Below are 25062 nucleotides of genomic sequence, written 5' to 3'. Positions count from 1 at the left end.
AAGACCATAAGACATAGAAGTGGAAGTAAGCCATTTGGCCCATCGAGTCCACTCCGCCATTCAATTATAGTAGATGGGCATTTCAACGCCACTTACCCACATTCTCCCCGTATCCCTTAATTCTTTGCAAGATTAAGAATTTATCAATCTCTGCCTTGAAGACACTTAATGCCTTAGCTTCCACTGTGCTCCGTGGCAAGGAATTCAACAGGCCCACTACTCTCTGGCTGAAGAAATGTCTCCTCATTTCTGTTCTAAATTGGCCCCTTCTAATTCTAAGGCTGTGCCCATGGGTCCTAGTATCCCTGCCTGATGGAAACAAATTCCCAGCATCCACCATTTCTAATCCATGTATTATCTTATAAGTTTCTATTAGATCTCCTCTCAACCTTCTAAACTCTAATGAATACAATCCCAGGATCCTCAGCCATTCGTCATATGTTAGGCCTACCATTCCAGGGATCATCCGTGTGAATCTCCACTGGACGCGCTCCAGTGCCAATATGTCCTTCCTGAGGTGTGGGGCCCAAAACTGAACAAGGTATTATAAATGGGGCCTAACCAGAGCTTTATAAAGTCTCAATAGCATATTGCAGCTGTTACATTCCAACCCTCCTGAGATAAATGACAACATTACATTTGCATTCTTAACCATGGACTCAACCTGCAAGTCCATGGACTCAACTAGCAGTCCCAGATCCCTTTGTACTTTGGCTTTATGAATTTTCTCACCATTTAGAAAATAGTCCATGCCTGTGTTCTTTTTTCCAATGTGTAAGAACTTGCATTTACTCATATTGAATTTCATCAGCCATTTCTTGGACCACTCTCCTAAACTATCTAAATCTTTCTGCAGCCTCCGCACCTCGTCAGAATTACTTGCCTCTCCGCCTAACTCATATCATCTGCGAACTTCACCAGAATGCCCCCTGTCCTTTCATCCAGATCATTCATATATAAAGTGAACAGCGGCAGCCCCAACACTGAACCCTGCGGGACACCACTTGTTACTAGTTGCCATTCTGCAAAAGAACCTTTTATCCCAACTCTCTGCTGTCTGTCAGCCAATCCTCAATCCATGCCAGTAGCTCTCCTCGAACACCACGGGCCCTCACCTTGGTGCCTCATGAGGCACCTAATCAAAGGCCTTTTGGAAGTCTAGGTAGATAACATTCACTTGATTTCCCTGGTCTAACCTACTTGTTACCTCTTCAAAGAATTCTAACAGGTTTTTCAGGCATGACTACGGTGACACGGTGGTTCAGTGGTTAGCACTGAAGCCTCACAGCACCAAGGACCCAGGTTCGATTCCAGCCTTGAGCAACTGTCTGTGTGGAGTTCGCACATTCTCCCTGTGTCTGTGTGGGTTTCCTCTGGGTGCTCTGGTTTCCTCCCACAGTCCAAAAATGTGCAGGTTAGGTGAATTGGTCATGCTAAATTGCCCATAGCATTAGGTGCATTAGTCAGAGAGAAATGGTTCTGGGTGGGTTACTCTTCGGAGGGTTGGTATGGACTGGTTGGGCTGAAGGGCCTGTTTCCACACTGTAAGGAATCTAATCTAATCTAATCTACTAAATCAATGCTGACTTGTTCTAATCCAACCCTGCACTTCCAAGAATTTAGAAATCTCATCCTTAACGATGGGTTCTGGAATTTTACCTACAACTAAGGTTAGGCTAATTGGCCTGTAATTTTCCATCTTTTGTCTTGATTCTTTCCTGAACAAGGGGTTACAACAGCAATTTTTCAATCACCTGGGACTTTCCCTGACTCCTGATTTTTATTACAACCAACGCCTTCTCTATTTCTTCAGCCACCTCCCTCAGAACTCTAGGATGTAGCCCATGCGGGCGAGGGGATTTATTAATTTTTAGACCTTTTAGCTCTTCTAACACTTTCTCTTTTTAAATGCCCATTGACTCTCCTTAATATTTTGGGTCAAGTGAGCCTTGCCTGATTTCTCTCCACAGATGACACCAGAACTGCAGAGTTTTTCCATCAATTTCTGCTTTTGTTTCTGATTTACAGCATCCACAGTATTTTTAGATCTATATTTAAGGCATTCTACATCAATGTGACTTTTCTTTGCTCTTTTGACATGAATTGTTTTTCTTTTCATTATATAGGGTTGAACAGACAAAAACTGCAATTCTTCCTGAATTAGTAGAGTTGGCTCGGGATGAAGGAAGCAGTGTACGTATTGCTGCATTTGACACCATTGTAAATCTTCTTGTGATGTTTGACAGTGGTAAGTTACCAAGCAGACATTGTCAGTGATTTCAAGTACATATTCAAAATGTTTTTGATAATAACAGAGTGAAATAGACAGGTTTTAAACTAAATTACAAATTAAAATTGCTTTCTGTTATACATCTTATGAGATTGTCCATTGCATTCAATTTTATGGAATTCCTTTGTGATCTTGATTGTAAGATGGTGAAGCAATTTTTATCTTAAAAGTTTAGGTCAAATAGATATTATAAAGTCCCCTGAAGGACACAAATTCAACTGGGACAATGTAACCATCCGAGCACAGGCAAAACAGAGACACGAGAAACACTGCAACCAGAACTCAATCAATAAGCACATTAAATTGGACCCCTTAAACAAGCCACTCAGATACAGAACCAGAAGTACCAAAAAACAGAGATACATATATACCAGGCGGGACAGACCGCCAACACTTTATCAAAAATGCACTGTTGATATCATCTTGGGAGGTGACTAAACATATGCAGAAAAGCACACCAGCTCAGTGAATGAATCTACAACCTTCTCTGTTTCCTTTGGATTCACCAAATCGCATAGTGCGGGAGCAGGCCATTTGGTCTATCATGTCTGTGTCAGCTCCCCAAATGAGTCTCACTTAGTGTCATTACTCTGCTTTCACTCTATAACTTTACACATTGTTCCCTTTTTTTAATGTATTAATTCATGGGATGAGGGCATTGCTGGCTAGGCCATCATTTATTGCCCATCCCTAATTGCCCAGAGGACAGTAAAAGATCAGCCAGATTGCTAGTCACGTGTAGGCCAAGCAGGTAAAGATGGCTGTTTAGAGTCTTAGAGTCATAAAGATGTACAGCATGGAAACAGACCCTTCGGTCCAACCCGTCCATGCCAACCAGATATCCCAACCCAATCTAGTCCCATCTGCCAGCACCTGGCCCATATCCCTCCACACTCTTCCTATTCAAATACCCATCCAAATGCCTCATAAATGTTGCAATTGTACCAGCCTCCTCCACTTCCTCTGGTAGCTCATTCCATACATGTGTCACAGTCTGTGTGAAAAAGTTCCCCCATAGTTCGCTTTTATATCTTTCCCCTCTCAGCCTAAACCTATGCCCTCTAGTTCTGGACTCCCCGACTTCAGGGAAAAGACTTTGCCTCTTTACCTTATCCATGCCCCTCATAATTTTGTAAACCTCTATAAGGTCACCTCTCAGCCTCCGAAGCTCCAGGGAAAACAGCCCCAGCCTGTTCAGCCTCTCCGTATAGCTCAAATCCTCCAACCCTGGCAACATCCTTGTAAATCATTTCTGAACCCTTTCAAGTTTCACAACATCTTTCTGATAGGAAGAAGACCAGAATTGCACGCAATATTCCAACAGTGGCCTAACCAATGTCCTGTACAGCTGCAACATGACCTCCCAACTCCTGTACTCAATACTCTGACCAATAAAGGAAAGCCTTCTTCACTATCCTATCTACCTGTGACTCCACTTTCAAGGAGCTATGAACCTGCACTCGAAGGTCTCTTTGTTCAGCAACACTCCCTAGGACCTTATCATTAAGTGTATAAGTCCTGCTAAGATTTGCTTTCCCAAAATGCAGCACCTCGCATTTATCTGAATTAAACTCCATCTGCCACTTCTCAGCCCATTGGCCCATCTGGTCCAGATCCTGTTGTGATCTGAGGTAACCCTCTTCACTGTGCACTATACCTCCAATTTTGGTGTCATCTGCAAACTTACTAACTGTACCTGTTATGTTCGCATCCAAATCATTTATGTAAATGACAAACAGTCGTGGTTCCAGCACCGATCCTTGTGGCACTCCACTGGTCACAGGCCTCCAGTCTGAAAAACAACCCTTCACCACCACGTTCTGTGGTTTCCTTCTGTGAAGCTCACTAGTGAACCAGATGAGTTTTACAACAATCAACAATGGACTCATGGACATCCTTAGATTCTCTAATTCCAGAAATTTATTGAATTCAAATTCCACCGTCATCTGTGGCAGAATTCGAACCCTCCTCCCCAGATTATTCCCTGGATTTCTGGAATTACACTCCAGTGATAATACAACTACCATTACCTCCCCTATAGACTACTTTGAACTTGAAACACTCAACATACCTTTCCCCTTCTATGTCTTCCCTCCATTTAGAATGTAAATTGGATTACAAGTCAGCAATAGTCTTAACTGTGTTTAATTTACGATTCACTTTATTAATCTAAATGTGTTTATGATTAATCACCCCTCTGAGTTAAGCTATTCAAATCTAGTCTAAAATGAAAATGTTTCCCTAGTTTTTATTAGAAATCAATTTTAAGCTTGTTGATTCATACTTGGAAGAGCAGTATTTATCGTAAACTTAGCTACCAGCAATAAACAGAACATCATTCTTCATTGTAATTTTTATATTCTTCAAGAAGGGAGTATTGCATTAGGTGTACTCTTTGTACTTTTGTACTTTTGATTGACATATCAAAATTGACCATGCTCCTTATTATCCAATACTGGATGCTTAGAGTTAGATACCTTTTGATCCCTAGCACAAATCAAATCTATTGCCCAAGATTTACAGTTAAGTGATGCTTCCTATTAGGACCTTCTACAAATGGTTCAGCTCCTGCAAGTGATAAAAATGAAGAAAGAGTTAACCTTCAGGGGAAATGAAGATTTTCTGTCTTCAGTGATGGGTACATGCTTGACACTCAAAGTGACCGAATTGCTCTATCAATAAAAGAGTTTTCGACATTCAAGCTTTATTCTGAACACCTTGGAAGCACACCCGACAATTACATAATACTTTAGGTGTCATTCTGTGTTCTATGTCATTGTGATTGGAAAGTCAATGGACTTTCATGTGCTTTGGATTGGGAAATACATGCAAATTTCACTCAATTTCTGCATGTATAGAACACCCTAGATAATAGAGATTAAATTTTGCTATTCTCAGGTTATGAAGAATAAGCACATTCAAACAAGGCTAAATGATTACATCTATTATGAACATGAATTAAAATTAGGACGAGATGGTGCTGTCTTTTCAGACTGGAGACAAATAAACGTTATTTATCCCACGTCTGTAATATTCACCCCAGAATCGGGAGATATTTCCACACAGGTTCCCTAATAATGTTGATGTTTGAATTGACATGAATTGCATTAACATAAACACAGAATTAATTGAATGTTTTTGATTGTTGTCAGTACTTCATATCATAAATCCCTAATTTAAAAGTGACAGTTCAGTTCTTTTGCAGAAACCAATGTTCCATCAGCATGTACCAAAGAACATTGATGCCTTCCAATATTTTATTATAGCATCTATAATTTAGAAAAACATCTCTGTATTTTGGAGAATAAAAATATTCATGATGTAAGGTCTAAGCTGGTTGTCTTGTGTTACTTCGACAGCATCGTAAAATGAAGTGACTTTTTTCCCTTAAAGTAGATCTCAAACATTTTCTATCAAAACAGTCCTATTTGGAGATAACATCGTGCATAAAATATTTGATATTCATACGATCAATTAACTTGTGTTATTTGTGCCATTTTGTTTACCCATTTTCCTCCTTACATTTATTATTTCAGTGATACATTATTCTCTGATTATCTTGTCAGATGACCGTACCCAAATTATATTTCCCTTGGTGATGATGTTCTGTGAGAAATCATTCAAAGCAGATGAGAGTATTCTTGCACCACTGTCACACCAACTAGGAAAGCTCTGTCATGGTCTCTCAGGTAAATTTAGTAAGTTTAATTTAGTTTCTTACCTCCATTTTTAACAATTTGTATAAAACATATGTGCCAAATAGAGGTTTCTTTTTTGTTTTCTTCACTCTTAATTTTTTTCCAACCTACCTTTTACTTTTGATGTCAATTTTTAGCGACTGATTTAACTATTTTCTGTTGTCCTTGTTCACTCATCTTCCGACAGCCAAGTATTGTGCATTGTGCAATGACCTCTAGAAAGATGCGTTCACCTTGAAAGGGTTCAACAGAAATATAGACAAGTTTATGAAATCTTAACTTAACCCTCTGAGCCCTAATATTATCCTCACAAATTTGTGATGCATTGCCTACAGGGCAGGATATAATTCTTGAGCTGCAGTGTCAAAATTAAACATCGTGCTCAAATAATGTAGGACTTAGATTCTGAATCATAACTTTTTCCCCTTTATTTGAACAGAGTTGATTTTATAAAGGCCAACATTTCATTTGTCTTCAAGTTATTTTCCTGTACTTGCCTGTTACTTTTAAAAGATTTGTTTACTGCACTTGGACTTCCAAAACCTCTTTATAGTGCTTTACAGATTCACTAGAATGATGCCAGTACTTTGGAGACCAAAGTATAAGGATATACTGCTTACTCAGTCTGTGTTCCTTTGAGTTTAAAAGGTTTTGAGGGAAGAGAGGGTTAATTTAATTGGTATCATACAATTATTCAGCGATTCATTAGGATAAATAAAGGGAAGCCAAATCCTCTAATAGGAGAATCCTGAACAAGAAGGCATAATATTCAAATGTAGACTACGACATTCAGGATTAAAGGTGAAAGATATTTATTCCATTTTAGTGGAAAAGTGGAATTTCAATTAGACAACACTCACACACTCTCTCTCACATGCACGCTCTCTCACACACTGGTACAGTAACTGTAACCTGGGCTATAGAGAGAAGCAGTTAAATGGAGTTAAGGTGTAGCTCAGTCATGGTCTAACTGAATGGCAAGCTCAAATGGGAGGCACTTGCCTCTGGTAGAAGTCCGATATGTTAATAGATAGGCCATTATTCTTTACAGTCTGAAAGAAAATGTACACACAGACACCATCTGTTTCAATCCAGAATAGCTGATAGCAATTCTCTGGTTCATTTCTAAGGGCAATTCTTTGACCAGTTGGTGATTCAATATCTAAACAAAGCTTGGCAGTTGACTGTCACCATTAACTGATGGTTTGGAGATGCCGGTGTTGGACTGGGGTGCTACTTCATCAGGTGGTTGTAGATTATACTCCAAAACCACCTGATGAAGGAGCAGTGCTCCAAAAACTAGTGCTTCCAAATAAACCTGGTGTTGTGTGATTTTTAACTTTATTAACTGATGCATTCTTCATGACAATGTCTCTGCCAATCAGAGTTAATTTGCCAATCAAATAGCCACATTCCTCTCATATAGTATAAATGTTATTTCCCTTTTTCATTGGTGATATTCAAGAATCGTCCTGATGAGTGCAAGATAAAATATTTTGACAATTTTTTTTCTCAGCATTTTATCATAAAATATTGTTGGAACTTTGGTTCTTACTCGGATTTGTTTGGATTAAAACTGAGTGATTTGTTTTGTATCATTTGTTTTTATAAAATATCTATCCTCTACTGACTGATGTACATCCACCTCTGGTTCTGTAATCCCAATGTCCATCATCTCTGGAAACAAAGGCAAGTAATTACTTTTTCCGCTATTCTGTATATCCACACTAAACTTGCCTACATTAATTCTAAATTAACTATATCATGGCTATCTTTTTACTATAAAAAGGTTTTTTTATCAATGCTTAGTTTCTGCTCTCCTCCCTATTTTTATTTTCAAATGCATTCTCAGCTTTCTATTCTCCTTTTTTGTGGACTTTTTTTTATATATCATAGATATTTCATTATTGCCCTGCAAGTGCCAAGTGTTTTTTTTATTTCCAGTTTTAATTAATTTTGCCATTCTTACATAGTTCGTCAGCATTCACATCTATCCTTTTGGCCTTATTTGCATCCACATGACAATTTTTAGTCTTTGTAAATATTCCCATTTTCCATCATCTCAATAATTAATGTATCTTTATTTTATTTGACTTAGAATCCCATTCTTATTGGATTCTTGTATTTATGCTTTAACACATTTTTTCAAATCTTGCTTTGAACCTAATTATATTATAGTGCTATTTCCAAAATGTTTCCTATTTTTAAGTTACTTATTTAATACTCGAAAGTAAAATGAACCACGACAAGTGTAGTATCTTTCCTGTTGCAATAATAATTTCAGAACTGAAACAGAACAAGCAGTACTTCCATTCTAATTTTAGCTAATTCAAAAATTGTTGAGTTATGTTTCTCTAGTTAGAGTATGAGCTAATTTGTTTGGTTTTGTTTCCATTGTTTGGTAGTTGATAATAAACTTGCTTACCAATTTTAATCATATTCATTGTTGTACATATGTAGTCAAATGAATTTAAATATGCCACCATATTAGCAGGAGGATGATTCTCAATGTGAAGTATTATATTGCAGCAATGTTACTAGGATAAATCCTCTTCAGTAATACTTAATATGCACTGATCAATGGAATTTAAGCATTTAGGAAAAGCATTCACATGAAACTAGATGGAACATCTGGGAGGGCCTCAACCTGCTACACAGTGTGGAGAGAAGGTGCAATTGATAGTGGCGTAGATAATGGCACCCTATTTATGAGTGGTGAATGACTTGGTATCCAAGATCAGTACTCTTGTATACTTTGGCCAGAGAGAAACTAGGGATAAGTGTAGTGTGAAACAGAGACTGTGGGAAAGGAGGTTGCAAAGGAGTGGGAAAGAAGGGAATGTTGATTTGGTATACGTGACATAGCGTTGGAGTAGAGAAAATCTTAAGTATATGCATTTAGTAGTAGAAGCAAAATGAGTGTCAGATTGCGTACACAGAGATATGAAATTGGAAGAGATATGTAGAAGGGATGTACAAAGTGGTATTCATGGTATAATATGGAGGAATCGAATGGCTAAATCTAAGATTGATAATATTAGAACTAGATTTGGAGATCTCATTTGCCGTATCTATCGTCAAATGTTAAATCATACTGTTTTCAACCATTACCTTTTTACCCTATTTAGGGAATTTAACCAATGAACAACATATGTGGTTTTTGGATTTCTACAAGAAATTTAGTACATTAGGCCTACAACAAGAAAACGGTCAAAGTGATCACACAACTCAATTCTATGCAGCAGATATGGATGCAAAATATGTGTCTGTCAGACAGAATTGTGCCTACAACTTGCCAGTAAGTGCTGATTATAAAATGCTAACTTTTAACCTGTAGATTTGTTTTGTTCTTCACTACCCAGATGATCACAATGTACACACACACACACATAATTATACATGGGGAATATGGACTGCAACACCTTTCTCCAAGGTGTGTGTTTTTTTTCCCCATCACTTCTTAATTTTCTACCAGTTACCACCATCCTCTTTTGTATTTCATGTCCTTTTTTCGTGGTTCAGAGGTGATAGCTTGTGTGTTAAGATGGTGAAAACTATTGCCATCCTCTGAAGGCTTCATGTTGGATCAAGTTTGTAGGAAAAATGTGGGTCCTTTGTTGTATTCGTCCCATCTATTCTTGTTTCCTGTTTCCCCCTTTAGATAAGGGAGGATAAGAAGAAAAGAGATATAGGTTGCAAGGCAGAAGAAGCAAAAAAGGCATTGAGGGACCTGAGCACAGAAGAAGGTCAAGAGTAGAAAATGGAAAAGGGGCTGAGAAAAGAGAATCATTTTAGAATATTGAAAATAATGTTGACTATTTATTTAACTTTCATTTCAAACCTTTGGGAGAAGTGTTCTTTTTCTTTTCCTAGTTTTTTTTCAATATACAGGAGGGAGGAGAGCATGTAGACTATGTCTGTAGTCAGCCAACTGGTTGCCTGGAACAGACAATAGGTTGCATCATTATTAGGACATGGAGCAGTTCAGATCCAGAAAAGACTGGCTATTTCTCAATGTCTGGCAGAGATTGGATAATGAAACAATGGCCATGGCCTGCCAAATTTTGTTAATGGCTGAGAGGAGGTCCTTACAAATTCAGTTAATAACGGTAGGAAAGAGGCCAGTATGTGAATAATCTTAAAGCCTGAACTATTATTAAATCTCTTCCTTCCAACTAACCAATTGTAGAAGAATCAACAGTTTCTTATTGTACGGCTAACCATTGGATTGGATGTATAAATGCAAAATGGCCCTAGTACTAAAACTTTCGATAGGGTAGACTTCAATTTATATAAGCAGCTTTTACAATGAATATGGACTTCAAAATTAATAAATTGGTGATGTAAATTTAAGTTTTATTTGTGGAGTTAAGGACACAGAGCTCAGTATAACCATTAAATATCAAAATGTTATATGAGTAAAGACGGAATATGTGACTTCAAAATGTGGCTGAGTTACTTAAAAGCATCCTGAGAAATTATGACTTTCCCTTCATGTCTGTTTCACAAGGATGTTGGATGTGGTATGAATTCCCATTACAAATAGTATGTTAGATTATGTAACACCTTAAAATGAATAAGTGCCAAAATTATTTTACAGGAATGTGATTAGACAAAAATATATGCTGAACCAAAAGAGGAGCTGCGAGGAAGGGTAAACTAGAATTTGGTCAGAGGTGGTCTAAAAAGAGGATCATCAAGAAAGGATGATCTTCATTTTCTTCATTAAAACTGGACAAAAGTCCCATAGCACTGAGTTCGGCCTTTTAAACATAGGGTCTCTATAGTGTGGAAGATAGTCATTCAACCCATCAAGTCCACATTGACCCCCCCGACAAGGATCCCACCCAGGCCTACCTCCTAACCTATCCCTGTAATCTAATCCAGCTAACCTGCACATCTTTGGATGTGGAAGATAGTCCACACAGACACGGGGAGAATATGCAAACTCCACACAGACAGTTGCCTGAGGCTGGAACTGAACCTGGGTCCTTGGTGCTGTGAGACAGCAGTGCTAACCACTGAGCCATCATGCCACCCTGTGTCTACAGCTGACAGCCCGTGTTGCTGTCTCCAGATTGTTTCGCAGGTCAGCTGGCCTGATTGCAGCTCACACAGAGTACACAACATTGAAGATTCAGTCAATCCTGGCACATTCTCCTGAGATGGGCAGACATAGCTGAGAATTTTCCCACCTCCCACTACCTCATTGACCTTATGGCTTGAACAATTACAAGAGTTTTCAGTTCCAGACAGATTCATCATTTGACAATATATTTTGCATTTTTCCATACAGGCCATGATACTTTTTGTGGATCCTAAATGTTTCTACTCTGAACTTTACCCAACCTTTTCAACCCTCTGTCATGATCCTGAAACTCTTGTCCGACGTACTGTTGCCACTGGCTTCCATGAAGTAAGTGTTTTCTACTAACTCTTCACAGTTTTGCTTTGTAGTTTTTAATGGTGGTACAGTAGGGTAACTTATGAAGTGACAGCGACAGCATCTTAAAATCAAAATCAAGCTTATTTTTCAAGCTGAAGTGGTTATTATGCCTCAGTCCATGTGTTTATGTTGAGAAAAGCTAAGACTAGGTTTAGCTGGGCTAGTCTGCTGACGTTGATCCTCAGTGGCATGATTATGACTATAGCCTCTTGAGCACTTAACCAGAAGTGGAAAAAAGAGATAATGAGGAATAAAATTGTACTATCTCCTGTCACTTTCTCATCTATAATGATGTATTCAGGATAAATCCAGCCAACAAAGTGCCTTACCTCTTATTTTTATTTGTTTTGGTTAGTGACAGTTCATTACTGTACCTATTGTTACCTAGATGCTGTGACAATGCTGGTACAAATTGGCAAACCACAACTTATTGACAAGCGACTTTTCAGTTTTTGACGTGAATAATTTCAAACTTCTTTTACATGCTGAGAAAAAAAGCTTTCTTACAAACAATGCTTATTTCACCAAAACCTCCAACACACAGTGCAGTACTAATTGCTTCCTACTTGAATAGATAGAAGTAAACGTTCTGAAAATAAAGTAGTTGCCTCTTGAAGCTTGCAAGGCCAGGGAATTGTTCAGAACCAAAAAGGGAAGATAAAACATTCAATCTCAAAGTGAACGATTCAGGCATCCAAATGTAGTTGCTTAGAAACACTCAATGGAGTACAGTGACTTGAGACTGAAAATTTCATAATTATAGCATATCCCTGGCACCAAAGATGCAGCAAATCTGACATACAAAACTAATTGAGTTATTGTGGATTGACTGCAGGGCTATATGGGAAGTTGGGAATTTGAATGTTTCATTATGCTTAATTTCTCAGTTTCCTTTTCTCCTTTTCTGTGAAAAACCTTTTACCGGTGAGCTGCTCCACTCTTGGTTGTATGAGTATTCCTTTCACTAGTATGCGATAGCTATAGTAAGGTGAACAACAGCAGTTTCTCATTTGGAGCATGGAATTTAACTTCAGGCAAGTCTATATTAGTGTATTTGTTGGCAGGAGGGCACTTGAATGTGGCATACTGGTAAGGTTCCCTTTTCAACCCTAACTGACATAGATTAAAAAAAGTAAAACTTACAAATGAGACATATTTATCCAATTTGTCTTGTATACCTTTAAATTGTGCACTAACATGTTCATTTCCAAGTATTACTGTCTTTTTTAGTCTCCCTGACTTGTTGACAGAACTCAAAATTGTTTTATTCTGTGCTCAGGTGGTGTGCCCAGCATCCTCGTAATGTCCCCTTATCACAGATGCCAGACTTTGCCTAATACAATTCATTTCACATGATATAAAGAAACAGCTGAGTGTATTCCACATAGCAAAATGCTATGGATTGACAACATCCCAGTGAAAGCGCAGAGGATATTCTCCAAACTCGACTGCATCGGTAGTCATGGTGCTCTTGTATAGCCACAAGTTAGCATCTACCTGGCAAAGTGAAAATCGCCAAGATATATCCCTTTTGCGAAAAAGCAGGGCAAACCCAAAGCAAAAATTACTGCCTCAGTTGCCTACTTTTAATCATCAACAAGGTAGTGGACCATATCATTAACAATTCTATATTGTGGCACTTACATACCAATTATTTGCTCACTGCTGAGAGTAGGGTCTATCAAGGTCACTGGGCTCCAGATCCCATTCAACAATTGATTCAAACACAAAACAATAGACCTGAATTCCAGAGATGAAATATGTGCCTGCAAAATAGGAGCAAAATTAGATTGTTCACTCTCTCAAGGCTGCTTTGCTATTCAAAAAGATCATGGCTGCTGTGTTTGTGTTTTAAACTGCATATTCTTATCTAAGCGATAACCCTTGCTTCCTCATCCTATCAAGAATCTTTTCACTTCTGCCTTAAAGATATTTAATTACACCATCTCTACTGTCTTCAGAGGTAGAGGTTTTCAAAGTCTCACAACCCTTTGTGACGAAACAGTTCTCATCTCTGTCCTAAAAGGGTCATTCCTAAATTTAAAACACAATCCCCTAGTTCTAAATTCACCTACAAGAGGAAACATTCTTTTTGTAGCCACTTTGGGTGGAGTTAAAGGGAGAAATTATTCAAACTGAGGATGAGCTAGGCCTGGTAAAGGAAAGTGACAGATGGGGATGATTCAGACTTTTCTTCCAGGAAGAAGTGAAGAGCCCTGAGACCATCCTGATGGGAATGGACATGTTAAGGGGTTGCACATCCATGGTGAAGGAGGAGGCAGCTGGACCCCACAAACTAGAAATTCATGAAACTGACAAAACATTAGATGAATTTCAATGTAAGTGAGAAGGGACTGGACAAGAGGAGAAAATAAGTCGAGTCAAGGTGGGAAGAGATGCATTCTGTGAGGCAAATGCAAGCAAAAACAATGGATCTGCCCAGGCAGTCCTGTTTGTGGACTTTGGGAAGGAGGGAAATGCAGACTGTATAAGATTGGGTGAATCTGAGCTTGGAGGCTGTGGGGGAAAATGAGATTAGTCACTTGTGGACACAATGGCCTGAGATTTGATGGTGGTGTCATAATCTGGGGGATACAGGAGGTGTCTGAGAGTTGGCGCTTAACCTCTGCAATGTCAGTACATCAGACAACTACATCACAACTCTTGCTGACTTGTTTACAAAATCAGGGTTTGATCTGAGAGCATGGAATGCAGTCAGTTCAGAGGGGGATAGATTGAATGGGTAAGGGATGGCAGAGAAATTAAAGCAACCATTGTCACGTTGACAGTTCTCGATTAAAAGGTTGAATGCAGATAAATGACTGGAGGGAGAGTGTTGAAGGTGGATGAAGGTCTCTGTGGGATGGGGACAGGACTCTTGCACAAAGAAGTGAGCACAGAGGCGAAGGTGACAGAAGAAGAATTTAACATCATGTCGTGTCTGAAATTCATTGAGGTGGGGATGCAGAGGCATCAAACTGAGATATTTGCTGAGTGCAAAATCTTCAGCATCAGAAGAAATAGTAAATATTCAACCGGATGTGGAGTCAGGAAAGGGGATGGAGTCAGAGGGAAGGGGAGAGGAGGACGGTTCCAGAGAGGTGTGGGTATTTTGAGGAATTGCATCTCATGTTCTTTAATGCCTGAAAGGAAAAGAAAATGTTTCTGTTTAGTATGTTGAATAAGCTGGAGGATTAAGTGGAACTAGTGGAAGAGCAGCTCTGAGCCAGCATAAGACCGTGCTAATGGAGAGAGAGGTTAACAGTGTACAAAATGCACTTCAGCAAGTCACCAAGGTTACTTTGGCAGCATATTCCAAGCCTATAATCTCCACCATATAGAAAAGTAAAGATAACAAACACATGGGAACTTCAAGTTCTCAATTTCACACACTATCCTAACTTTAAAATGTCATTCACTGTCGTTAGGTCAAAATCACAGAACTCTCTTATGTGAATATCTTTAAGACAGGACTGTAAGAGTCCACGAAGATGGCTCACCATCACTTTCTCATGGGCAAAGAGGATAGGCGATAAATACTGGCCTAGTTAGCGATGCCCACATCCTATATAAATGAATAAGTAGATTCTATATTCACTATAGCCATAAGGTCATCATATGTTAGTTTTCTTTATTTGTGTTATAGAGAAATGAAAATAATGGCTATAAAATATTTGGCTAAACATTTTAAGATATTTCTGTCACATTTAGATGTTATCAAACTCTCAAATTTGCTTCTGATGGCTCTTTGACAGCACTAATTTTCAGCCCCAGAAATGTGCAAGATTTGAACCCCAATGTATCCAGTTCATACCTGTGATAATCTTATCTATGATTCCTACTGGAAGTTTGTATGTTGTGTTTGCCTGCACATTTGGAGGTAGGAACTTGGAGACGTATTTGAGGAAATACCAGAGCTCAAGATCCGAATGATTGAATGCTCAGAGGGAAAAGATGCCCATTGGCCAGATTTTGGGAATAGAGGGATAGAGGATTGAAATTTAGAGATAGGTGGACAAGGTTTAATAAGTAATTTTTTGTAAGTTACTAACGTTCAATAGATGGTTGTGATGATACTATGGCTTTAAGAGGTGTATATTGTTCTGGTTTATTTTGTGAAGGAAAGTTGAGATAGAGGTGTTGAGCTCAAAGATAATAAAGTTAACAGCTTGTGAGACTTTTTTTAAAGTTGGAACAATAAAAGCAGCCTGAATGGGTGGGGTCAAGCTCCTACAGAACCCAGATTTTTAGTTTAGCTTTCAGTAGCAGTTGCTGGGGTCCTGAAGCTGGATGTGGAATCCTGCTGCTAGGATTGCATATGAGACAATCTGCTGTTTTGAATTTGCTTCTGCCAAGGGTGTGCTTCTGGGATGTTACTATACAGAACAGTTAATTAGTAGCAAATACACACATTATTTTGTTAAGCATTTTGATAGAGTTACAGTTAATTCTTTTATTTTGACTGTTTTTTTAAATGTAGAGCAGAAATGTGTTTTGTTTAGAGTAATTTGACCAATCAAATTGTATCTGGAACACAATGCCTTACACACCTTTAAAATAAGAAAAAGTTGGGTCTCGGCTATCTTAATATATTTTGAGGGGGTTTAGTCTGGTCCATAACAATGGTTCCGGTGATTTTAAAAATGTTTGCATTTTCTGTTAAAAAATTTGTGCTGTTTAACTTTCTATAAATTCTTTAAATTGGTTAATTTGTTATGAGATTGAAATATGCTTCAACTGGGTCAATGTGTAATGTTTTGCAAACTTGTACTTGTAGGTCATTAAGCTGCTAGGCTCCAGTGTTCACACAGTTCACAAAGAATTGATTGCGCTTTTGCAAGATGAATCATTAGAGGTAAGGGAAATAGCATGTTGTCAATTTAATAAAGAATTGTTTCTTAACCGCTTTGCAAATTTTTTTTTTGGTTTTGAAATTCAGGTTTTCTTTCCATTTCTAATCTACACTTTTCTTCCAGAATTACTACACATCCCATATTTCATTTGTGGCCTGTCTTGATTGAAAAACCCATTTGTATAACAAGAAATTCATTGGCATTTGCCAACTCATGCATTAAAATTTGTGTTCAGTTCTTTGACTTTTCTTTCACAACATTCACAAATGTTTATTTTTCTAAATTGTGTTGTATAAATTGAAAATAAAAAGACTTGCATTTTGGAGCACCTTTCTCACTTTTGGTTGTTTCAAAAGTATAACACAAATAAAGAACTTTAGAAATGGACTTATTGTTACATTATAGGAGTGCAGACAAAACAGACTTATTACTGAAAGGTGGTAATAATATCCCAGTCCAATTTCTGTTTTCCTCTCCATGCTAGTTTATAGGTCACTTCAGCACAAGTCAACTTTCAATCACAGGAAATTATGGAGAATTGAGCATGATATTTTGATGTATCAGTTGATCAATGGTCTGGATCAGCACCTGCAACTGATAAAAGGATATAAAGAAGGTCGAAGAGAGTCTCTGGGGTGCACCACATTGACTGGAAATCAGCTCACTGTTGGATTACTAGCATAAAAATGTTGTGCACTATATAAAGGCATATTCAGTAGCAACGGTGGAGAAATGGAAGGTGTATGGCTGTTTTTTTTTTAAAAAGCAAGCAAATGGATTAAAGTGGGTGCATTGTGCAAACAAACTAAGTGAACTGCAAACAACTATTTGACAGGAAGATTGAAGTTTGTCAGCCTTAACAGAAACCTGGCTGCAAAGGAGCTATGAAAAAACAATTAAGAATGGAGTCAGAGTCATGTATTGCTAAAGAAGAAATAAATGTGGGAAGGGTTGAAATGGACAAGGAAGAAATACAAATAGATGTGGAACCTTTTTATAAATGGGCTTATATCTGGGTAAATATGCATGTTAAATAAGGATCTTGACTAGAATATTGAACAGTGGGTTGTATTGCGAGGGTTAGAATGGTGCTTCATCGTCAATGTTCAGATATCAAAAGTGATCTCTGAAGAGATTGATTTTCTCCATTACAAAAATTGCCTATCTGAAATCACAAGTTGCACAGAAAATGATCATATCTTTAATCAGCCTGTTTGTCTACCTCTTTCTACAATGCAGGATGCTTCAGCATGGCTTGAAATATAATCTGACTGATAATTCAAAAAGCATCAACGTAATAAGCTTGAAATGTTCATTTTAAGAAGAAAGTCTTAATCATTGATTTTCTCTTTTACTGAAGATAATTTACATTGTCATACAGAATAACTGTATCTCTCCATTTCAGTCTTGGTTTTCATTACTAGGTGACTATTACTGCATCACTTCAGATTTTACGAGGAACATGATAAACCAAGCCTCAACCAAAGCATTTTTCAAAATAATGAAAAGACCTAAAATTCTGGATATTCCCATCAGCTATTCCTAAATTGTATTGTGCTTTGCTATGTTGTGGTCCTGAAAATTCTCACAGCAATTTCTTTCTTACCAAAATGTAGTTTGAACTATATATATCTTGAGAATTCCATATAAAATGAATCTAGACAAGACTATCCTAATTAGAAACTTTCTTCTTGCATTAAGAAAGACTGTTGAAAGGATTATTTTAAATCACAGTAACTATTACATGGTAGACCACCCTAGTGATTAGATTGTGATGATTATCTTGTGAGAGTATATTGACTTGTATGAAAAATAAAACATCAGAGTTATTGATGACATTCTATTGAAAGCACACTTGTCCAGATACCTTTAAAATTAATTATTAAAGATGGTTCAAGGACATTGCATTCTTGTAGGGTCAATTTAACAGTAATGTTCCAAGTAACCTTCTTGATTTTTTAAAATCTAAGGTTAATGCTACAGTTATGTTATGCATTTGATTATGCCCAAAGGCTCTGGCAAGGTAAAGTATTTAACTAAAAGAACTGAAATTAGCTTTACACTCTTCCTATCTGTCAAGAATCCAGCTTTAATTTCTTCTTGTCAGCCAGATTATTCAAACAAACTTTGTCCTGCTGTTCTGAGAGATGAAGAGTGTCCAAAGTCTTTGTTTGTTTTAAAGATTTTCTGTAGGTCATCAAAGTTTTTGAATGAAACCTTTTCCTGTCTGATCAGTAGATGCATAACGTATCAGTTATAAAAGACTTTGGGAGTTAATAACAAATAATATTTATATAATATTTATAATATATATTTATATAAAAGCAATAATAATGCAAACAGTGAAGTCTAGTGGTGATGTAGCTTAGAGAAATCTCTTAAAGGCTTAACTTTAAGTTCATGTTACATATCTTCCTCAAGAGTACCAGACACTGAAGTCTTCACTTCTTTTATAAATTCACTACCTTCTTCTACTATTTAACGTTGACAACTGCCAAAACAATTTGTTTAACTTATTTAGAGACACTCCAGATAATTTAACTAGCTATTAGTAAATAGTATTCAGTACATAAGAATATACTGTATAATGAAAAACTGATCTATGTCTTATAATTATCAAACAGCTTGTCCAATGTCCAGAACTGGATGAGCAGGCATATCTTCCAGCTAAATGCTGGGAAGACCATAGAAAAGAGAAGATTTGATGTCTCAAGTTGAATTTTTTTTATAAATTGCGTTACTGACAATATTAAATAATTTACATCATTATGGTCGATGCAACTTAATCTTGTTTTGAGCAATGATGACCTCTATTTTTAAAAATGGATAACCTGTGCTAATACCAAATTATATTTCTACACTGAACATCATATGTGTAGAATAATCCCTTTCACAATTTTGCCTTAATTTACTCAATGTTGTTATATTTTGTAACAGCATGGTTCATTGTTTTGCATATCTAGGTATTGGATGCACTTCTAGACCACCTTCCAGAAATTCTAAGATGCGTCATTACAGGAGGAGACCATCCAGGATCAGAGACTAAGGTAAGATATCAAATATGCTGATATTTTAGAACTTGCAGTAATTAAAATCCTTTGTCACTAAGATATCTCTTCCTACTGCGAGTAATGCAAAAATCAACAATACATTTGAGAGGAACCAAGAAATACTGAGGGGAGGTGAAAAAGCTTATGAATAGTTTGAATCTGTCTTTACCAAAGACATGGATGCTACCCAGGACATGGTGACAGAGTAGGAAATTCTGTTACCTATAAGGGGTCAAAATTGACAAGAAAGAAGTGTTAGATAAACTATTGATATGTGGCAAGGCACTGGAACTAGATTAGATTAGATTAGATTAGATTAGATTGGATTACTTACAGTGTGGAAACAGGCCCTTCGGCCCAACAAGTCCACACCGACCCGCCGAAGCGCAACCCACCCATTCCCCTACATTTACCCCTTTTACCTAACACTTTAGCATGGCCAATTCACCTGACCTGCACATCTTTGGACTGTGGGAGGAAACCGGAGCACCCGGAGGAAACCCGCCCAGACACGGGGAGAATGTGCAAACTCCACACAGTCAGTCGCCTGAATCAGGAATTGAACCCAGGTCTCTGGCGCTGTGAGGCAGCAGTGCTAACCACTGTGCCACCGTGCCGCCCACATGAGATGCATCTGAGGATATTGAAGGAAGTGTGATTAGAAATTGTAGGGGCACTAGCCATAATCATTCAGTGTTCTATAGATTTGTGTGAGGTGCCAGAAAACTGAAGAATTGTTAGCATTATTCCCTACTTAAAAACAAAATTACGGGGAAATCGAAGATCACAGCGATCAAGAAAGATCATGTTGCAGAGCTCTGCACCACATCGCTAGTGGGACGGCGTCCTAAGCCACCCTACCTGGATCACCACGATACCCTGGGACTCTGGAAAGGTTGTGGAGTCCCAGGAAACTGTTAATGAATAACTTACCTTGGTTTTCACCATCCAGGGATGCCGAAGAAGGGAGCCCAGCCTGCAGGATTCTCGGGCTCAATTTCCTACCAGGTCCTAGTAACGGAGTTTGTGAAATCTTGCAAGATGCTGGGTAAGCAGATAGAGGAGAAGCTGCCCCTGATCTCTATCATGCTGCAGAAGCATGAACAGCAGCTGGGAGGCCTTGAGAACAAGTCCAGTGAGGTAGAATGCTGATTCTGAGTCGTCCAAGTATAGGTTTCAGGTCCTGAAGACGCAGGTCCATACTTTGCTTGACCAAGTTGATGACCTCAAGAACAGGGGCAGGAGAAAAATATTTGAACCGTTGGTCTGCCGGAGGGTAAGGAAGGTGCGTGACCAGTGGAATTTATTGCGGACTGGTTGCCGAAATTTCTTAACTTGGCAGCTAGAATGGGAAGCTTGAAGATTGAGAGAGCTCACCGGGTCACAATGTGGAGGTCAGGTCTGGACCAATGTCCTTGTCCTATCTTGGTGCAGTTTCATCACGACAGAGATAAGGAGGGAATCGTGGAAGCTTCCAGAATTCAGGGAAAGGATCTGAAGGCCCTACTTTACAAGGGCTCTAAGATCATGTTCTTCCAGGACTTCTCAGCAGCGATGATCTGGAAAAGAAAATTCTATGATGGCATCAAGAAAAGACTGAGGGAACTCAGGAACCAATACTCTGAGGTATCTGGCTGGAGGAGGCAAGAGACTTTGTGGACAAATTAATTTAATCTGTACAAATAGTAGTGTTGTTTAGGTACGTCTCTATGTTTCTTTAAAAAAAAAAGAAGTCCGGTTGTGGCTTTCTTTTTTTTATTGGTAATAACTTGGTCTAAACTGTGCTCAGAGGTGGCTGGGATCTTTACTTTCAATTTCTAAGTTAAGTTATACCAAAGCATGGGTGGGATACTAACTTTTCTTTCAAAATGTCTTTGTTCACATTGTTATTCCATGGTGTATTTTCTTTCTTTGCTGCTTATGTTTGTGGTGCAGCTCTAGCTTGGAGAGAAAATGGTTGGGATGGTTAGATGCCTACTCAAAGGCAATTTATGCCTGGTTCAGGTATTTAAATGCCCTTGCTGCTATATTAACAGCGGGATGGGAAGTTGGGTTTGGGATATGTAGATGCCCCCTTTGAGCAGGGGGTGACTTCCCCTATTCAGTGCCATTGACGCTTTACATTTGGTTTGTTTTTTTGGTTTTTGTTATATATAATCTTTTATAGCTTTGTAGGTTTGTTAACTGCAATGGTTTTAGTTTATGTAGTTTTTATGTTTGATGGACATTGTGACACTGTGCTTGACGATTTATAATTTGAGTTCCAACTCTCTGGAATCTAAATGTTAATGCAGAAGGTATGGCTAATGATTTGATTAAATGGTGTACCTGGAACATCAAGGGAAGTCACTCACCAATTAAAGGGAAGAAGGTACTCTCGAGTCTTAGAAAGGAAAAGGTGGATATTTCTTTATTACAGGAGACACACTTGAATGATAAAGGAGCATTTGAAACTACAGCAGAATGGCTTTGATCGGGTTTACTTTTCATCTTTTATTACCAGAAGTAGAGAAGTGGCTACGTTGGTTAGGAGGAATCTCCCATTTGTTAAAGTCACACACAGAGAGTTTGCAATCCTCAAAGCCCTGATAATCGGGGAAGAATGTCATGTTTGAAATGTTTACTGCCCTCCGGCCCATCCCCCCAAGTTTCTGGTAGATACGTTCTCTAAATTGATCAGTCTCGAATCTCGGCGTATCATCATAGGGGGAGATTTTAATTGTCTTACGGACCCCACAGTAGACAGGTTCCCCAAAACCCCCCGATATTCTCTGTACAAACTAAACAATTAGTGGATCTGTGTATGGAGTTAGGGATGAGGAGGTCTGGAGGCATCTGCACCTTGCAGGCATGGATTTTGTTTTTTTTTCAATTCACGCAGATGTCACACTAGGATTGATTTTATTTTTTCTGACCCCCGTGGCAACCCTGGACTTGGTGGTACCTTGTACGATTGGTAATATTACCATTTCCCATCATGCTCCACTGTATCCGTTGGTTAAGATTAGGGATGCTATAGTGGACCCTAAGCACTGATGAATGGATCCCTTTACCCTTAAGGATAATAAGTTTGTGGAGTACTTCTTTAAGGAATTTGGGCTTTCCTAGACATTAATTCAGGCTTTGCTAGCAGCCAGTATTTCCTTTGGAAAACTGCCAAAGCCTATGCTATGGGGTTAGTTATTTCCTACTCCACCAGTAGGAAGCAGCAGAGGGGTGAGCAGCAACATCTCCTCGAAGCACGGTTGAAGGCAGCCGAGAAGGCTTACTTTGACAAGCCCGTGTTGGCCAAGCTACAGAGGATTATGGCACTGTGGTTTGCATTGAATTCCGTGCTCACGCAGACAGCAAAGAAGGAGCTTACTTTCGCAAAACAAATGTTGTATGAGCATGGTGACAAACCAGGCAAGTACCTAGCATATCTCACCAGGAAAAAGAGTGCCCCTCAAGCCATTATGTCGAGTAGGGAAGGTGTTGGGAACCTGACATGTGATTCTAAAAAGATTAATGCAGCATTTCAGAGATTTTATTCTGCATTATACCAATCTGAGGGTTGTGAGGAGGGACGGGCCAAGATGAAACCCTTTATCAGGGATCTGGAGCTTTCGGGTGTAATCCCCGAACAAGAGTCTTTTTTGAATGCCTCTTATCAGAGCATGAGATGCAGGAGGCTGTGAAGCAGCTTCAGGGTGGAAAGGCACCTGGTCCTGATGGACTCCCTAGTGAATTCTATAAGGAATTTATAAGCATATTGTTAGCCTGATGCTCAACATGTTTAATGATTCATGCAGTCTACCTCTGCCAATATTTCGCTCGTTCTTAAAAAAAGGAAGGTCCTGGAGGACTGTGTTTCTTACGTGCCCATTTCACTCTTAAGTGTTGACTTTAAAATCCTGCCTAAGAGTCTTGTGTTAAGGCTGGAAACTGTGTTACCATCTATTGTTAAAGAGGACCAGACAGGCTTCATAAAGAGCTGCAGATCCTCCAATAATGTTGGGAAGCTGCTTAATGTAATTCAAGCATGTCAAAAACAGTCAGTACAGGGATTGGTGATTTCTTTAGATGCAGAGAAGGCATTTGACCAAGTTGAGTGGCTGTACCTTTTTTATAGTCTAGAGCAGTTTGGCTTGGGCAAAGCCTTCACAAGATGGATCAAGGTTCTCTACAGTGACCATCTCACTGTGGTTATCACCAATGGGGCGCGATCAAGCAATTTTAACATTTTTATGGGGGCTGTCCCTTTCACCATTGCTTTTTACGTTGGTGATTGAGCTGTTGGCAAAGGCCATTCGCAGGGATCCCAATATATCGGCTCCAGAGGTGGGGTCAAAATTACATAAGATTTTGTTGTACGTCGACAATGTCGTCATTTTTTTGTCAAATCCAGCAGTTTCAAGACCTCTCCTGATACAATGCATCAGCTCGTTTGGCACCTTTTCAGGGTGCAAGATTAATTTTGTAAAATCAGAGGCCAAGCCTATGGGTGGTCTTAGGAAGGTGTTAGGTCCTGAGAGCAAATCTCAATTCCCATTTAAGTGGTCACGTGGGGGTTTTATGTATTTGGGCATATTCATTACTCCAGTTTTTGATCGGTTGTTTAAAGCTAATTTTGTTCAATTAGTCAACAAAATCAAACAAGACCTTCAAAAATGGGAGGCGCTTCCGGTCTCATAGTTAGGTCGGATAGCTCTTATTAAGATGAATATTCTCCCCCGTCCGTTTGTTATGACCGATATGAATGCTCCTACCAGTTTCAATAAGCAAATGTTCAGGAGACTGAACAGCTGGTTCGGCTCTTTTATTTGGCATTGTAAGCAGCCCCTTATTAAATTAGCTAAACTGCAGTTGTCTGACAGAATGGGGGAGTGGATCTCCCAGACATTAAAACTATCAACTAAGCTTGCTTTTATTTTACATGAGTGGTTGGGCTTGTGGGGACCCTCTTTGAATATGTTTAGGTATTGAAACCTCTCAGGCAAAGTGCCCCCTTACGAGCTTGCTGTTTTTGGACAAAATTAAGACAGTTAATGAATATTGCCATAACCAAATAGTTATCAATACTGTTAAAGCATGGAGGGCAATTTGGCAGATGGAAGGCAATATTGGCAAAACATCTTTTCTTACATCTATAGTGGGTATGCCAGGTTTTCAACCAAGGATGATGGATTCAGGATTATTTGAGGGAGATACAATGATGTCTTTTGATCAGTTGGCATGGAAATACAAGCTATCTTGGAGGGACCTCTTTCGATTTTTTCAAGTTAGGGATTTTATTCAAAAAAACATTACACTCCAGACTGATCCCTACAAATCTGACATAGAGAAGAAGGTGACATAAGTGCTAAGAGTACACTTTCTGTCAGCACTCTATATCATCAACTTGGGGGGTGGGGGAGGGTGCAGGCCCTCAGATGAGTTTGATCAGCTTTGCAGGGTTTGGGAGAGAGAACGAGACGTTGAGGTCTCCTCAGAGGCATGGGAAGATATATGGGAAAATGTAAGAAAGATATCACTTTACAATAGGACGCATGCTTTACAGTTGAAGATTCTCCACAGAGTCCGCTTGGCTCCAGATCGTTTGTCAAAATTTAAACCATGAGAATCTTCAACATGCCCAAGTGCAAAGTTAGTACGGACACTCTTACCCATTGTTTCTGGTCCTATGGCAGGTTTCAAACATATGGGAGTGCTGTGGCAGGTGCAATGGAGGGGATTTGAAGTGTAA

The 25062-nt window shown here is 38.8% G+C and overlaps 1 protein-coding gene across 5 annotated transcripts in view; it reads left to right on the top strand.

The window, feature by feature from the left end:
* The window catches only part of ppp4r4 (protein phosphatase 4, regulatory subunit 4), a 186495-nt gene that overhangs the window by 97865 nt on the left and 63568 nt on the right, over window positions 1-25062 (top strand). For 3 of the 5 annotated variants that reach the window (XM_087989669.1, XM_043697169.2, XM_043697171.2), the window contains 6 exons: window positions 2127-2248; window positions 5857-5988; window positions 9117-9286; window positions 11285-11404; window positions 16212-16289; window positions 19251-19334. In XM_087989669.1, the coding sequence (XP_087845795.1) occupies window positions 2127-2248; window positions 5857-5988; window positions 9117-9286; window positions 11285-11404; window positions 16212-16289; window positions 19251-19334 (706 nt within the window). The remainder of the gene's footprint in view (window positions 1-2126; window positions 2249-5856; window positions 5989-9116; window positions 9287-11284; window positions 11405-16211; window positions 16290-19250; window positions 19335-25062) is intronic. The other 2 variants (XM_043697170.2, XM_043697172.2) reach the window with 1 other exon arrangement.

This window comes from Chiloscyllium plagiosum, unplaced genomic scaffold (genome assembly GCF_037043375.1).
Source record: "Chiloscyllium plagiosum isolate Xiang-an unplaced genomic scaffold, Cpla_swu_hap1 HiC_scaffold_8, whole genome shotgun sequence".
Classification (NCBI taxonomy): domain Eukaryota; kingdom Metazoa; phylum Chordata; class Chondrichthyes; order Orectolobiformes; family Hemiscylliidae; genus Chiloscyllium; species Chiloscyllium plagiosum.
This window is presented reverse-complemented; position numbering and strand designations above follow the sequence as displayed.